At 39.0% G+C, this 10649-nt stretch overlaps 1 protein-coding gene across 1 annotated transcript; it reads left to right on the plus strand.

Annotated features, from left to right (window-relative positions):
* Positions 1-7627: 7627 nt before the first annotated feature.
* Positions 7628-8944, plus strand: LOC110933324 (protein NYNRIN-like). The gene is made up of 2 exons (XM_022176554.1): positions 7628-7999; positions 8105-8944. The coding sequence occupies exons 1-2, from the start codon at positions 7628-7630 to the stop codon at positions 8942-8944; spliced, it is 1212 nt and encodes a 403-aa protein (XP_022032246.1).
* The last annotated feature ends 1705 nt before the right edge of the window (positions 8945-10649 follow it).

The raw sequence follows: 10649 nt of genomic DNA on the forward strand, positions 1-10649 counted from the left end.
AATGTGACTAGTGCTGGGTGGGCATGGGAGTGTTACTCCTAATGTGGCATGGATGCTTGGATTGTGGTTAGCGCGAATCATACTCCCTTAATTTATCATATCAATCATTTTATATGGTATATCGACGGACAAATTTATGGTATAAAGGCATATAGCTCTAGTATACGGGTGTATCGCCCTAGTACACTGGCACATAGTTCTTGAGTTCCTCATGTATATGAACATATAGCCCTAATGTAACCATAGCAAAATTTCATATTAGTAAACCTTTGATCATTTTCATAACTGTATGTTCGTTTCCGGATCGATTTCGTAATCCCGATGACTGCGAAACTCACGTATCACTGAGTGGATCAGACACAAGAACGTAATTAAACTTTGATTCTATTGATAATCTTGACAATTAAAAGCACCTTGAATCAAATGAGCTCTCAAACTCTCTCAAGCTCCAAAAGTTCTCAAATGTTAAGACTAACTCCCTATTTATAGCCCTTGTCCATCCTCTCCAACTAGCATGTCCATTTCGAGATGATGGGCTTATATCTAAAGATGGACACATAATCAAGCTTAGACTCCTTAACAAATTATGGTCCTTATCTAAATATCTACAATCCTAAACCATGTCTTGAACATTTTCCGGCAACGATACGTGATTGACGAAAGCGATCGACATACTGTATTCACAATAACTTAACTTAATGAAATTCTCTTTATTTACGAGTTTTGTAATCATACATTCAAGGTTTGTTCTAGGAAACCATTTGGCTTTCACCACATGGTTTCCTATTTGTCAACACAAGGTTTGAATGTACACCTATCATTCCTGCTAATGTGTGGTGGAACTGGAAGACCCTTTGTGAAATAATAGAGTCATCTTGGAAATCATTATTGGGTCTTTCTATACAATTAGTTAGATCCCTGGATTCCATGCAAAACGTTTGTTTATTTATCAAGATTGACACAAATTGCTTTAGTACAACATAATGCCATACAAAACCATTTTTGCCATGTACTTGGCAAAACATTCCAAATTCATAAGCTCTAAAGGTCATATACCTGCTCAACAACTAGTGAGAGGTTGTAATACCTTAGATACTTGTGAATTATATTAAATCAATACAAACATTTTGGTCCCCCATTCCAACACCAAATGATGCTCCGCATCTTTAGAATCTGAACTACACATTTCTCTATTTTTCCTCGACACTTTTGGACACACACATAAATTCCTTATACAAGTAGTCTTCATCGACTATCTAGATGTTCTCTTTAAACACCCCTTTTCCCATTACTCAAAGCCCTTGTGCTTCTCTAAACTCCATACCCTTCAACCTTTCCAACCTTATTCAACAGTCTCCTATGAATAAATTTTGAGACGAAATTTGCTAAAGGTGGGGGACTGTAACCATAGCAAAATTTCAGATTTATAAACCTCTGATCATTTTCGTAACTTAATGAAATTCTATTTATTTACGAGTTTGGTAATCATATGTTCAAGCAAGACAATATTCACAACATTCCAAGAACAATATCTAAGTTATACATGCCTTGATACCCTACACATAACTTAAATAACAAGTTAGAAGGGTTAAAGATGACAAAAGGTTGATAATACAAGTCTAGGGGCCAACTTGTCAAAAATCAAAGTTTTGATTTTCTGAAGGCCTTACCCTTACGGTTCATAAGAGATGCCTAGACAACAATCAAAATATGTGGCAACAACCTTGTTCTCCAAGCATTGCCACCTTGCACGAATTTTGCCACACTTAATCTCCTTCAAACACATGTTAGGACACTAAGTAACACCTAAACACCTCAGCTAACACTTGGCATCACCTCCTTGATCCTCAATTAGTATAAATAGGCTTCAAGAACATGTTCTTGAAGTTTCATTCACACCATTCTTTCTTCTCTTCTCCAAATCACTCTTGGAGCTTACTTCTGGACTTGAAGCCTCTGTTTCTTAGTTCTAAATCCAAACACTAGTAAGTGTTTCCCCTAGTCTATTTCATATTATTAGCTAGTTATTAGCCAAAAGTCAAGCAAATTAACCTTTGCTTTGACTTTCGGTTCTGACCATTTCGGTCAAGTCAAAGTTCAAACTGAACTTTCCTACGTGATCGTAATAATAAAGGTGTTAATCTCTTGTGATTACACCCTCTGATCATCACATTTAGTAGGCGAAATAACGAGTCAAACATGTATATAATAAAAGTAAAAAAGCACAATTTGCATTTTACGACGAATGAACTTTTAGGTATCAAGTTATAAAATTTGACACTGGAACAGTTTATATAACATTATAAGACTTGTTTTATTATGTCTAACTCATCATATTCAGTTTAGCGCTCTATTCCTAGTCGAAAGTCAAACAGTTTGACTTCTGCTTTGACTTTCGATTCTGACCGTTTTGGTCAACCTTAAAACCCAATCAAGCTAGACTATGTGACCATAATAATATAGGGAATAATCCTCTGAGATTTATACCTTTTGGTCACTTCGTTTGATGGGTCAATTGACGAGTCAAAAATATATATCTTAAAAAGTCAAAAAACGCCCTTTGGTATAAAGCAAATAAAATCGTTTTAAACCTATATGATCTATATACTAACTTCAAGACTGATTAAATAACATCATAAAACATATTTTGACATGTCGGACTCGTCATAAGACCAATTCGACCATCTGGACTCGTATTTACGGATACGACCCGTTAAAATGGCGTAAACCATTTTAACAAATCGTAACGGGTCAAAACAATATACTTCTAAATCAGAATGTAAGGTTTAACAAACCATATTACACGATATCTTTCACTCGTTTAGTTATAAACCACATTCTATCTGATCTTCCGTTTACGCCATAAATAAAATATACTCTAACTATATAATTATCCGAATTAGTAGGAAATACTTGAGCTTTGCAAGCACATGTAAACACAACATCGACAACCAAAATAAGTACATAGTCCCCACTTTTCCGTTTTCAAATCGTTTTGGGGTGATTCATATGTGCTAACCATTTTTCTTAAAAACTACATTATGGCATATGTATTTACTATTTGCTCTTTGTGTGTAAACTTGTGTGGTGAAACAAAGTACTATTCCAAATCCTTGTTGGGTCGTTCTATGAAAATAGTTAGATCCTTGTTGGATCCCCAAAGTATTATTCTAAAATCCTTGATTGGATTTCCACAGTACTATCCTAAATTCTTTGTTAGATTCCCATGCTTAATGTTTATGTGCATATTTTGTTAACACAAATTGCTTGGTTTTATACATATTGCCATCTGAATTACACTTCTGTTATAAACTTTTACTATCAAACACAATGTATTGCGATACTAAGCTTTTCGCCATATACTTGGCTACAAAAAACCTATTTTCATTCATCAACTCTTGTAGTTAGACAATTATTACAATAACAAACTTTTGCCATATACATGGCCACAAAACCTATGTAACTCAACATTATGTTGACCCCTCTATTTTTTAATTATGTTTCAGGTATTAATACATGATGATATTCAAGCTTCACATAGGAATGGACTTGGGCCTTAGTTTGCTTTTAAATTAAAAAAAAAAACAGTTACTTGTACTCTTTTGTGTTTGTAAAACAAATTAATCAATATAATGAAACTTTAGTATCATGTATTGTGAACAATTTGCAACATGACTCCATGACGTTTCCGCCACAAGTTCCACGTGGTCAGGGTGTTACACTTGATATAAAAAACATATCAATCAATAGTACTTAAAAATCCCACAAACAGCAAAACTATTGGTAGGTTTTGCGGAAAGTGGGATGTACACAAACATTACATCTATCCTAAGGAATAAAGTGTCTGCTTCCAAAGAGACTTTAGCTTTAAACACAACAAACAAACAAACCTAACTAAAATACAGACATAAGAAGTTACTAATAATAAAAGAAGTGGTGACAAAGTAAGAACACTCACATTCCATTCATCATCCCTCACCTCATCTTCAAAATTTAAAAATGTAACAAAAATATCACTATATTTCATTCCTTATCTTTATCTCCACCCATTAAAAATTATAAAAAATTCTCACACCATCCCCTCATATATGAAAACCACTATTCTCTTCTAAATCATCTCTCTCTCTCAAACACACACATATATAAAATAAGAGAAAAAAAATAATACAAAATATAGAGATAAGTAGGGGAATGGGTTGTCGCGGGGTTTTTTAATGATAGATAAATTTAGAAAATAGTGATTTTTAGTTAGACTATAAGCATGTTCTAACAATAGTAAAATAGTAACAAATATAGGATAATAACACAACATATACACATAAATATTGAAAGACAATCACATACAAAGTCCATCTAAAGTAGAGATAGCAAAATACCCAAACCCGAATGGAAATACCTATGTCAAGTATTGTGTATATTTGAAAAACATATTATTATATAGAAGACACACACACACAGATATATATATATATATATATATATATATATATATATATATTTGAAAATCCCAATGGGTATGCCCGATACCTGATAAGTAATTACCCGACAAATACCTGATGGGTATTGAGCATGGTATGGGACATGATTTTACAATTGCGTATGATACTGAGATTAACCATACTTGACCCATACTTAATTCATTGACAACCCTGACCTAAAGTGTAGGAAATCTAACATCATAAGACAAAGCTCAAACCCATATGTACCCTTCTCTAAAGGCCCTTAACCTTAATCATATCCTGGATCATGTCCTCACAAATAAGCAACTACAAATCTTGCATAGTCCGCACATTTATAATTCAATCTAGTCTCGCCTCTACTCCCCCTCTCCTTTGCAACAAAGGTTCCTACTGCTCTAACTAGCGTCATCATCGATATCCTATACACATGCCCAAACCATTTTCAATTCCCTTTCCTCTATCTTATCTGATATACAATTTACCCCTAATGTTTCGCTAAAAACCTCATTTTTATCCGGTCAAATCTTATGCGCCCACATATCCATCTCAACATTCTTTTTCTTCTACCCATGTCTTGCACACCTATGTATTCTTAATAAGCTGAAGCTCTGTCTTTTTTTAGCGGTGAAACTTCTATATAAATATAGAAAAATCGAACCAACAATCAACCATAACACGACAATTACACAATTACATCACAAATATTAAAATCAAACCATCTATCCAAAATCTCATTCTTACAAAATCATCAAGTCCATCAAAAATTAAGGGCATGTTTGGCTAAGCTTTTTGAAACAACTTATTGACTTATTGGCTTTTTGAAAAGTCATAAGCTCTAGATGATGTTTGGCAATGAGCTTGTATGTGAAGGGAAAAATGACTTTTCCAAAAAGCCACTCCATACTAACTTTTTCAAAAAGCCAATAAATCAATAAGTTATTTCAAAAAGCTTAGCCAAACATGCCCTAAATAATCAAAATGGAGTATATTCCTTCTAGCAAAGCCCCTTTTATAATCAAACTATAACCTCTATTTTAAAAACTCTCAACAACCTACACACCTGACGAGTTATGACCCGGATTGGCTAACCCGACCCGGTCATTACCTATTATTTTATTATAAATATTTAATTACACATGTTTATTCTAGAATGTTCTATTCTGCATGGATAAACCACATAACCAAATCCCCAAACTTTTGAGAAGATCATGCAAATCCTTAACTTATCGGAGCACATCCTAAGTTAGGAAAAACCCTAATGGTAAACTATAAATAGGGGTAAAGATCAAAGGTACGAATCATCTTGCTCTCGTTTACTCTCTCTCTCTCTCTACATTCATATTTTCTTTCACCCAAACCGAGACTTATTCTCACGCTGGAGGGTGGTTACAGTAATAACCCCATTCCTGTAACGAGTCCTGGCGGTGTTTGGTTTTATAGTTAGCTGTTCGTATCGCCAAAGAGTTGAAGTCCTAGCCGGAGCTTACCCATAAGGTCAGTGTTTCTTCATTGGTGCCATGCATGGTACCTTTCGGTAACAACATCAAGATTAAACCCAATGGCAAGCGATCAGAATAGGGCAGTAACACCAAGTCAGGCAATGATAACCAGCAACCCATTGCTGGAGACGAGTCCCGTTACCACCATGCCAGCTTCACCTGCTGTGACCAGGTCTCTCGACCTAGATTTGAAGCAGAAGCCCCACCACCAGGGTTTGCAGGCACCTCTGATGTTTCTTCTGAAACGACAGCAGCAGATCAAAATGTCAAGAGAAGACGAAGAAAACGGCGTTTCACACTGATGTGGGCATCTTCTGCTATACCAAAATGCCTTTTGGTCTATGAAACGCCGGAGCCACTTACCAACGTCTCATGGACAAGGCTTTCGAAAAACAAATCGACAGAAACTTGGAAGTATATCTCGACAACTTAGTAATCAAGAGCAGAGAGGAAAAGCAAATGCTCGAAGACATCGAAGAAACTTTCCAAAAGCTGAGAGAATACAACATCAAGCTTAACCCCAAGAAATATTCGTTCGGGGTAGAAGAAGGCAAGTTCTTGGGGGTGGTGGTCACCCGGGATGGTTTTAAAGCTAACCCGGAAATGGTAGCCCCCATAGTGCGAATGCCCTCCTCTAGGACTTTAAAAGAGGCACAAGAATTAAATGGGCATCTAGTGGCCATAAACAGATTCCTGGCAAGACACGCCGAGAGATCTTTGCCATTCATAAAGACGTTGAAAGATTGTCTTAACAAGAAAAACTTCAAGTGGACCAGTGAAGCAGAAGAGGCTTTATAAGACATGAAGCAGTTCATTGAAAAATTACCCATGTTGACAGCGCCATACCCAGAAGAACTCTTAAAAATGTACCTGGTGTCAGCTCACAACACGGTAAGTGCGGTACTCATGGGAGAAAGGGATGGAAAACAAACACCCATATACTACATCAGCCAAGTCCTAGCAGGACCAGAAACGGGGTATCCAACACTTGAAAAGTTGGTACTGACACTAGTCCACGCTACCCGGCGTGTCAGAAGATATTTCCAAGGATACCGCGTACAAGTCTTAACAAATTACCCGCTACAGCAAATTTTGCACAAGTTATAAATCTCAGGAAGATTGGCCAAGTGGGCAATTGAATTGGGAGCCCTATATATTGAATATCGAAAGCGAACAGCAATTAAGGGGCAAGTGATCGCCGACTTCTTGGCTGAGATTCCCGACGGAGAAGTAATACAAGATCCCGCGGTTCAAGATATACTAGAATCCAGCACAGCCAAGCAAACCTGGAAATTATACACCGACGGATCTTCTAGCGGAAAAGGATCCGGCTCGGGCCTTATGGTAATAAGCCCAGATGAAATAAGGCTAATGTACGCCATGCGGTTTGACTTTGAATGCTCCAACAACGAAGCAGAATATGAAGCGCTACTCGCAGGCTTGAGGATGGCCCAATCTATGGGAGCAACAAGGATCGACGCATACGTTGACTCTTTGCTAGTCAATAATTAGGTGAACGAAACCTACGAAGCCAAGGATGAAACGATGGCAAAATATTTGGCTAAGACCAAGGAGCTCATAGCTTCCTTCGACAGCGTCACACTTAATCACGTTCATCGAGGAAAAACCCAAATAGCTGACACCCTGAGCTAGCTCGCCACCTCTGGTATGGAAAAAGAAGTAAAGGTAGAAACATTACAAGCACCTTCCATTGAACCTCGGGAAGTGTCCGCCGTCACAACGGAAGAACCTTGTTGGTATACTCCAATTCTAAAATTCCTCACAAAGGGGGAATTACCCCCTGCCCGAGGTGAAGCTCAAAAGATACAAACTAAGGCGTTGCAATATGAAGTGAACAACGGCGTCCTATACAGGAAGTCATACTTGGGACCACTGTTGCGGTGTGTATCCCCAGCGCAAGCAAAGTACCTAATCCAAGAAATACACGCAGGCATATGTGGTATTCACGCCGGACCTCGCGCAGTTGTCGCCAAAATTCACAACGCCGAGTACTATTGGCCCAGGATGCATGAAGACGCGGTAGATGAACTCAGAAAGTGACGTAGTTGTCAAAAATTTGCTCCTCAAACGCTCCGCCCCAAGAACAATTTAATCCCCGTCACGGCGGCCTGTCCCTTTCAAAAGTGGGCAGTCGATATCGTGGGGCCATTCCCGCTGGCCCCTGGGAAACTAAAGTACTTAATAGTGGCAATCGACTATTTCACCAAGTGGGTTGAAGCCAAACCCGTGGCTAAAATAATTGATGAAAACGCAAAGAAAATCCTGTGGGAACACATAGTGTGCCGATTTGGACTGCCGCTATACCTGGTGAGCGACAATGGAACACAATTCACAGACAGGGTCCTACAAGATTGGTGTTCAGAGCTTCAGATTCAACAAATCTTTACATCGGTAGCACATCCCCAGGGAAACTGCCAAGTGGAGCGGGCAAATAGGAGTTTGCTTGATGGAATAAAAAGAAGGTTGGGCTATGAGGGAAGTTCTTGGGTAGAAGAGTTACCAAACGTCCTCTGGGCACATCAAACAATGCCTAAGACAAGTAACAACGAAACCCCCTTTACCCTAACCTATGGCGCAGAGGCTATGATACCCGTGGAAGTTGGCTTACCATCGCTAAGGCGCCTTACCACCAATGATGACAATAATAGGCTCCTAAGGGAAGGCCTGGACTTGCTGGAAGAACGACGCGAGGCAGCCACCATCAGCGAAGCAAAGTACAAGAAAACTTTGGAAAAGTACTACAACCAGCGTGTGGCTCAGCATACCTTTAAGGAAGGCGAGTACGTCATGCGAGACAATGAAGCCAGCAGAGCGGAGCCCTCAGGCAAACTGGGACCCAACTGGGAAGGTCCCTATATTATCCAAGAAGACTTAGGCAAAGGGGCTTACCGCCTAACCAGACTTGATGGCACCGCGGTTCCACGAAGCTGGAACGCGGCTCAATTAAAAAAATGTTACATGTAAATTCCCGCCCCTAACGGCAGGTTTGTTTATTTTTCCTTTTATGAACAAGTGTAATTCATCTTTAACGATGTCTCTTTTCTTTAAGTATTGAGTTAATAAAAGTTCTTTCTTTTTTATTCTCTCTCATTACTTACATGCACAATACAAACTACCATCGTATTCACACTGCACTTTACGGTATAAAAAATTACCATCGCATTTAAACTGCACAAAACGGTAAAAAAGCATCCTTGACACGAAATATTTTTCATACATAAGTCAGAGGATCAAAACTATACAACGCTAAGAGTGGGTATCTTGGTAATAGATACATTAACCACTACAAAAAGATAGGTATTTTGGTAATAAATACATACAACTATCTTACAAAAACCAAGTACTTGTCCCTGTTGTTAAATACCAACATACGGGAACCTAAAAACGAACATGTTCTAAATATCTAATCATCGGGAAACATTACCCTCACCTCTGCAGGGGTGTACAATGCTTCACCGTATTCCTCCAAAGGATGAGGATCGACGATCAAGTCGTCAACATTCACCTCACCAATCGGAGAAATTGACATCCTCTGGTCATCAACAAGGCCTGCACATCGACGGCCACTACGGCGTCGTTCACACACCAGTTTACAACGCTGAACGTGATCAGGGGAAAAAGCTTGCATCAGAATGTCAGCTGATAGAGAAATCACACCTGTATCAGCTTTCGAATGACCTTCATCGTCGATACTTTTGCATGACTGTCTCACCCGGGACACAGTATCACTGGAATCCACCTCCTTTCCTCTAATCATCTCCTCCGTCACCGGAATTCGAAGGTGAACCAGACCATCGGCTGCATCCAAACGTCGGACTACATTGGACATTTTCTGTTTATGGCACTTTCGCCCCATTCTTTCAATTACCAGATTTGGAAAAAGTATGACTTAATTTATACAAGTCTAAGGGGCCTGACAGTAATGACGATAGCAAAATTAATAAAAAGTCATCATTACACGTCAAATCGCCACACTTATGCAAACGGCGGCGCCATTCATCATGATATTAGCATTAAATGTCTAACAGAGAATCAAATATTTGCACGCAACCTAAACAAAACAGTGTTTACACAAAATATCTAAGGAATAGTGTACATAACAAACAAAGTAAAACACTCATTCCTCTCCAGACTCCTCCGCTGGATCCAACATTAGGCGTAAGGAGTCCACGCCATCCTCGGTCACTTTATCCATCAAGTCGGCATACGAGGGCAACAGATCATTGCACGCCGCTTCAAGAGTATCCGCCATGTCTCCCTGCAGTTTGCCTCTTTTTGTGTGGAAAGCCGGAGTAATCTTCTCTGACTGTTGACATTCAAAGTAGCCTTTGTAAACGCCATCATGATGACTCGATTGATAAGCTGCGGCAGAAAGGCGGTCCAACAAAGCCGTAAAAGACTCCGACTGGCGTAGGTACTCAAACGCTCCAACCAGGCCATTGGTTATAAGCCAATTCCTGTCACCTAGTAATTCAGCCATTTGGCTAGTCAGGCTATCCACCTCGGTGTTTGATTGCTCCAAAACATCTTCTACCTCTTTAAGGCGTGCTTGGTGGGTGGCGGAAGACTCAACAAGTTTATACTTATCAGAGACAAGTGAGTCACATACTTGTTGAAGTTTCCTAAGTTGTTCCTCCCGCTCTTCCAACTCGGCCTGTTTGGCTTGAAC

This window comes from Helianthus annuus, chromosome 4, assembly GCF_002127325.2.
Source record: "Helianthus annuus cultivar XRQ/B chromosome 4, HanXRQr2.0-SUNRISE, whole genome shotgun sequence".
Classification (NCBI taxonomy): domain Eukaryota; kingdom Viridiplantae; phylum Streptophyta; class Magnoliopsida; order Asterales; family Asteraceae; genus Helianthus; species Helianthus annuus.

Excerpts from the sequence above, each read along its gene's own strand:
- LOC110933324 (XM_022176554.1), top strand. The coding sequence starts at position 7,628 with ATGGAAAAAGAAGTAAAGGTAGAAACATTACAAGCACCTTCCATTGAA. Across the intron at positions 8,000-8,104 it reads CCAGGATGCATGAAGACGCG|TGGGCAGTCGATATCGTGGG; the intron begins GTAGATGAACTC and ends CCCTTTCAAAAG.